The following is a 6300-nucleotide window of genomic DNA, read 5'->3' as shown; positions in this document are numbered from 1 at the left end:
TTGTATACGGTCAGACGGGATTTGGGATGACACCTACAAGGTGTTTCTCTACTGGAGAGAACAGTTTGAGCCCTTCTAACACAATTACTCTATCTGCCAAATTTATCAATCAATTCCCAAGGAGCGTAGATTTGAGTATTTTGGGAATGTTGTTGACGGTTTGTGGCAGCCTTGGGATTATTGTGGTTAAAGAAAGAGTGGTGAAGATTATGCCTACAGTTGCATTAAAATGGGCAACGGACATCAGCCCAATTATTGCTACTACTATACTATATATGCAGGTCAAAGGTTGTGTTATTATAGATGCTTTCAAAATATTTAACTTTTTGCAGCCTAGTGACATTTTTGTTTGGATTCACATGCTAATGGGCATGGGAATGCATTGTCATGATAATAATGTTCTACGTGATGTGTATGGAGCAATAAAGTGGGGTCCTCAAAAATATTTCCATCAGGTCATTCTGCTTCGTACAACCACCGTGACGGCACCCGATCCGCCAACTAATTTTCCCGCTCGAATTTTACAAGTTGGTATTTACAAGCCATCATCGGCATGTGATTCTTTTCTTGACCCGCGCATAGCACCATTTGCAGCCCTTTATGGACATAAACCACTAGAACTTTTGGAAACCAACTGTTAGAGACGGGCTAATATTCTTTTTTCTCACATAGCTATTTGGCTCACTCGTCTCGCTTTCTTTCTTACAACCTTATAAAGTTACACCTTGAGGACAAGGTGTATTTAAAAGGGGGGAGTAATGTTATGAATCTTATGGGCCCAAGCCATCAGCACGTACAAGCAGCCCATATTAAATGGCCCAAACAAAGGAGTAGAGGTTATGAATGAACTTATGGTGTGAATTGGTTCTAGTCTCCCATCTCTTTCTCTCTATTTTCTCATCTTCTTTCTGTTAGATCTTTGCTTCTTGTAATTTTCTATTTGCAGTTGAATGATTAATCGATTTAAATGTTATCAATTGAATTATTTGGTTAATTGCACTATACATTGAGAAGTAGTCACTTCAATTACACAACTATAACTCGTACAAAAACAATTATTTGAGTGAGACCCATAACCCATACCAATCACCCCACACACAAAAAAAAACACGTCACATATGATCAAAATTAGCCTATCTTCCCAACGCTGACGTGGCACAAATTACCCACGTGCCACTTCCAATATCGCACGTGCACATCTCTTTAAATCGAATCCCTCGTGGCAGATATTTATAGCCGTCGGATAATAATAATAACAATAATAATATTATTATTCTCCGATCAATTTCAAGAATCTTGAAATTTACACACAAATTCAAGATTTCAAGAAACCCTTGAAACTAAGCTTAAAAGATGAGTTTTTCGAAATGGGTTTTTCAAATTATTATTATTATTGCCCTAATTGAGCCTCGAATTAGGGGTTACGAGATTTCAAATGGGTTTCTTGAAATTGCTAAAAAAGATGAGGTTTTTGACTGGATGGTGGGTATTAGGAGGCGAATTCATGAGAACCCGGAGCTGGGTTATGAAGAATTTGAGACTAGTAAGATAATTAGAGAAGAATTGGATCAATTGGGTATTGGGTATAAGTACCCGGTTGCTGTTACTGGTGTTGTCGGGTTTATCGGATCCGGTGAGCCGCCGTTTGTTGCGATTAGAGCTGATATGGATGCTCTGCCCATGCAGGTTTTGTTCTTTTATGATTTTCAGTTTTTGGTATTGGTGGGTTGGTGGTTTGGTGATTTTGGGGTGTGTTGACTTTTTGTGGAAAGGTTGACTTTTGTTGTGTGGGTTGACTTTTGTGTTGACTGTTGAGTGTAAGGAGTTAGGAACAAGTTAAGAACAGCTGCAGAGTGATAACGTTTTGAACTTTTGTTAGTTAGTTTTAAGGTTGTTAAAATGGTGATAATTTGGGGATATGTTGACATTTTATAGAAACTTTGACTTTTGTGTGTGTTGACTTTTGTGTTGAGTGTAAGCAGTTAAGAACAAGTTGATAACAGTTGCAGAGTGATAAAGTTTTGAACTTTTGTTAGTTAGTTTAAGGTTGTTAAAATGGTGATAATTTGGGGATATGTTGACATTTTATAGAAACTTTGACTTTTGTTGTGTGTGTTGACTTTTCTGTTGAGTGTAAGCAGTTAAGAACAGTTGCAGAGTGATAAAGTTTTGAACTTTTGTTAGCTAGTTTAAGGTTGTTAAAATGGTGATAATTTGGGGATCTGTGGACATTTTTTAGAAACTTTGACTTTTTGTTGAGTGTAAGTAGTTAAGAACAAGTTAAGTAAGAACAGTTGCAGGGTGATAAAGTTTTGAACTTTTGTTAGTTAGTTTAAGGTTGTTAAAATGGTGATAATTTGGGGATCTGTTGACATTCTATAGGAACTTTGACTTTTGTTGACTTGGATTATGAAGGACAGTTGCAGAGTGATAAAGTTTTGAACTTTTTATAGCTAGTGAAAGATGGTTACAAAGTTGTATGTGAGTATGTGACTATATGAGTCTATTGTAGGTGATAATTTGGGGATCTGTTGACATTCGTTAGAAATTTTGACTTGTTTTGACTTTTACCTTGAGTATAAAAAGTTAGTTAAGAACAGTGACAGAGTGACACAGTTTTGAACGTCTTATAGCTAGTGTAAGATTGGTAAAATATTGTAAATGCGTTTATTGCGGGTGATAATTTGTGAATCAGTTGACATTGTATAGAACTTTGACTTGTGTTGTCTGTTTGACTTTTCTCTTGAATATACGTACAGAGTGATTATGCGTATAAAAGAAGTTAGATTAGTTACAGAGTGATGCACTTTGAACTTCGTACAGCTACTGTAACAATTTAAGTTGTATTGAGATTATCGCAAGTGATAATTAGGAAAATCTGTTGAATTTTGATAAAAAAAAAAACTTTTGTTATATGTTTGACTTTTGTGATTAGGAAATGGTGGAATGGAAGCACAAAAGTAAAGTTCCTGGAAAGATGCATGCTTGCGGGCATGATGCTCATGTCACCATGCTTCTTGGTGCCGCCAAGATCTTAAAAAACCACACCCATCTTTTGAAGGTTTGTTGATTTTATTATTATTATTATTTTTTAGTTTGACCCGTTTGAGATAAAACATAATTCAAATCAGCCCATGTGAATAATAGTTCTTGTTTCGTATTTCTTGATTTTGTAGGGAACGGTAGTTCTAGTATTCCAACCCGCTGAAGAAGGCGGTGGCGGGGCCATAAAGGTGGTAGAAAGCGGGGTTCTTGAAAACGTGAAAGCAATATTCGGTTTACATGTATCTCCAGCTTTACCATTAGGTCAAGTGTCTTCTAAATCGGGTACTCTTTTGGCTGGTAGTGGTTTCTTTGAAGCTGTAATAACCGGACGAGGAGGTCATGCAGCCATTCCACAACATTCTATTGACCCGATTTTAGCAGCTTCAAATGTTGTTGTTAGTCTACAACATCTTGTGTCACGAGAAGCCGATCCTCTTGACTCTCAGGTACGTTATAAGTTATTGTGTTGATAATGTAGTTAGCAAGTGCTAAAAGGTTAACTCATGTAGGTGGTTACGGTTGCTAAGTTTCAAGGAGGTGGTGCGTTTAATGTTATTCCGGATTCGGTTACCATTGGCGGAACCTTTCGAGCTTTTACTAAAGAAAGTTTCATGCAACTTAAGCAGCGGATCGAGGAGGTAATTATTAGTATTTCACCTGTGAAAGAAAAAAAGTCATTAAATGATAATTAAGTTCTATACTCGTGTCATTTAGTTCTTTCAATTCGAATAATAACGAAACTTATTACAACAACGATACTAGGGGTGTAAACAGGCTGAGCCGGGCTCGAGCTTCGCTCGTTTTGAGCTCTACTTCTGAAGCTCAAGTTTGGCTTGTCAGTAGATTTTCAAGCTCGAGCTAGACTAGATTGAATGGAAGTGATGTTCGTGCCTTTTGTGAGGGCACGGCCGCACGCACAAGATCTTAGATCATGATGAATATTTATTTCTTGGCTTAAAGGCATACGTGCAAGAGCACCCAGTCACAAAATTGGAAAAAAGTTGTGGATACTATTGTTGGGGACTTCATAATGGCGGCTAAGCTAGCACGCTATTATGCCTTTTGAAATTACGTCGTCAGGGTTTTTTTATATGTTATGTTGCGCTCAGTGCTTTACCTTACCTGACAAGATTGATTTCAAAACTTGTACAACATCCAAGGAACCTTTCAACTAGTTATGAGTTATAATAGAAAATCAGTTGCATTATGTTTTTTTGTTTTAGTATGATATCTTAAATCTTTTTAATTTTGTTTTTATAATTTACTCTATGCAAACAAAATAGAAAATCGTAGAAATATATATATTTTAATATGGAATTAAAAATACACATATATTTCAACAATTTTCTATTTCTTTTGCATAGAATAAATTAGATCAATATTATTAGAAAGATATTAGGACACCATACTAAAACAGAAAAGCATCATACTACTTATTTTTATTTATAATTTATAACTGCTTGAAAGGTTCCTTGGATGTAATTACGTTAACTGAAAGCAATCTTGTCAGGTAAAGCATCCAGCGCAACTTAACAAACAAAAAAACCCTGACGACGTGATTTCAAAAGACACAATAGCGTACTAGCTTTGACCGTCATTTTGAAGTCCCCAACGACCATTATCCGCAACTTCTTTTTCCATTATGTGACAAGGCTCGGCTCATTTATTATTTATAAATAAATTTACGTACAATACAATTATTTTATATGTATCTCTTTTAAATATCAATTACATATATATTCTAATTAAATTTTTTATATATATCATAATATATATTAGTTTGTTATTTGTATCATAGTTTTATATATAATAAAACATATTATGTAATTAGTAAGTTAAATAAAAATTATAAATAATAGGCTCATTTAGTCTTGTGAGCCGGCTCGTGCTCATTTTTCAAACAACCTTTTTTTTAGTTAAGTATATAATTAAGCTAATTTAATTTGAAAACAGGTTATTATAGGGCAAGCAACGGTGCAAAGATGTAACGCAACGGTTGAATTCTCTTCAAAAGACAAACCTTTTTTTCCCGCAGCAATAAACGACGATGCATTGCATGAGTACTTCCAAAGCGTTGCAGGCGACATTCTCGGGCCATCAAACGTTAAAACAATTCTACCATTAATGGGGTCGGACGATTTTTCGGTTTACCAAGAAGTGATTCCCGGTTACTTCTACTTTCTTGGAATGAAGGCTGAATCAAATAAGAAACCCGTGTCGGTTCATTCTCCATTTTTTGAAGTTAATGAAGATATACTTCCGTATGGTGCTGCCATGCATGCTTCTCTGGTTACTAATTACCTCACTAAGATTCAAGTTTCGGAAACTCAGTCGAAGGAAAAACGACGCGACGAACTGTAAAGTCTCTTTTTTTTTTTCTTTTTTTTAAAGTTCAGTATATCGCCTTTTTCATGACCGCTTTGGTTCATGTGCAATTGTTGTATCATTTTGTATAATTTGCAGAACATTTATTTTACCTGCAAATGATCTTTATTATGATTATGGAATTGGTTTATATATGCATGCTCAAGGTATGAGATGTTGGCGGGTTGAAATAGAGTTGGGTTAAACGCTTAAACGGGTTATTTTTTAGTATAGCTTAAACGGGCCAAACTGGGTTGGGTCAAATTTAGGAGGTTTGGGTTACGGTTTGTTTTTTAGTATGACTTGAAACGGGCTAAAACTAGGTTGGGTTAAAGTTAGAAGGTTTCGTTTTCTTTAGTATAACTTGAAATGGGCTAAAACCGGATTGGGCTAAAAGTTTAGGAGGTTTGGTTTAAAATTATCGTTTTATAGTATAACTCGAAATCGGCTAAAACCGGGTTGGGTTAAATTTTTGGAGGTTTGGGTTAAAAGGGTGATTTTTAGTATGACTCGAAACGCACTAAAACCAGGTAGGGTTAAAATTTAGGAAGTTTGGGTTCGTGTTTTAGTATAACTTGAAACGGGCTAAAAATGAGTTGTGTTAAAATATAAGAGGGGGGGGGGGGGGGGGGGATTGTGTAAATCGGTCAATTTTTTAGTATGACTTGAAATGAGCTAAAACAATGTTAGGTTAAAAACCTAAAAATTTAGGAGGTTTGGGTTAAAACATGTCATTTTTACTGTTGACTTGAAACGCGCTAAAATGAGTTTGGTTTATATGTTAAGGTTTGGGTTCGTGTTTTTAAATAACTTGAAACAGGCTAAAACCGGGCTGGGCCTTTTTGAGCATGTCGTGTTTTTTGAACATCTTTTGGAACCACCTCGATATCC

The 6300-nt window shown here is 35.7% G+C and overlaps 1 protein-coding gene across 1 annotated transcript; it reads left to right on the top strand.

Annotated features, from left to right (window-relative positions):
• The first annotated feature begins 1251 nt into the window (after positions 1 to 1251).
• On the top strand, positions 1252 to 5560 carry LOC143538360 (IAA-amino acid hydrolase ILR1-like 4). Its single transcript, XM_077031939.1, has 5 exons — positions 1252 to 1686; positions 2936 to 3061; positions 3177 to 3491; positions 3555 to 3683; positions 4999 to 5560. The coding sequence occupies exons 1-5, from the start codon at positions 1354 to 1356 to the stop codon at positions 5404 to 5406; spliced, it is 1311 nt and encodes a 436-aa protein (XP_076888054.1). The 5' UTR covers positions 1252 to 1353; the 3' UTR covers positions 5407 to 5560.
• Positions 5561 to 6300: the final 740 nt, after the last annotated feature.

Source organism: Bidens hawaiensis, unplaced genomic scaffold (genome assembly GCF_021521415.1).
Source record: "Bidens hawaiensis isolate Kalapana, Puna unplaced genomic scaffold, B.hawaiensis_p1.1 tig00000780_1, whole genome shotgun sequence".
NCBI lineage: Eukaryota > Viridiplantae > Streptophyta > Magnoliopsida > Asterales > Asteraceae > Bidens > Bidens hawaiensis.
This window is presented reverse-complemented; position numbering and strand designations above follow the sequence as displayed.

Bases quoted from the DNA above. Each gene is read 5' to 3' on its own strand.
- LOC143538360 (XM_077031939.1), top strand. From the start codon at position 1,354: ATGAGTTTTTCGAAATGGGTTTTTCAAATTATTATTATTATTGCCCTA. The intron at 1,687-2,935 runs GTTTTGTTCTTT...TTTTGTGATTAG, and splicing joins TGGATGCTCTGCCCATGCAG to GAAATGGTGGAATGGAAGCA. The intron at 3,492-3,554 runs GTACGTTATAAG...TAACTCATGTAG, and splicing joins CCGATCCTCTTGACTCTCAG to GTGGTTACGGTTGCTAAGTT.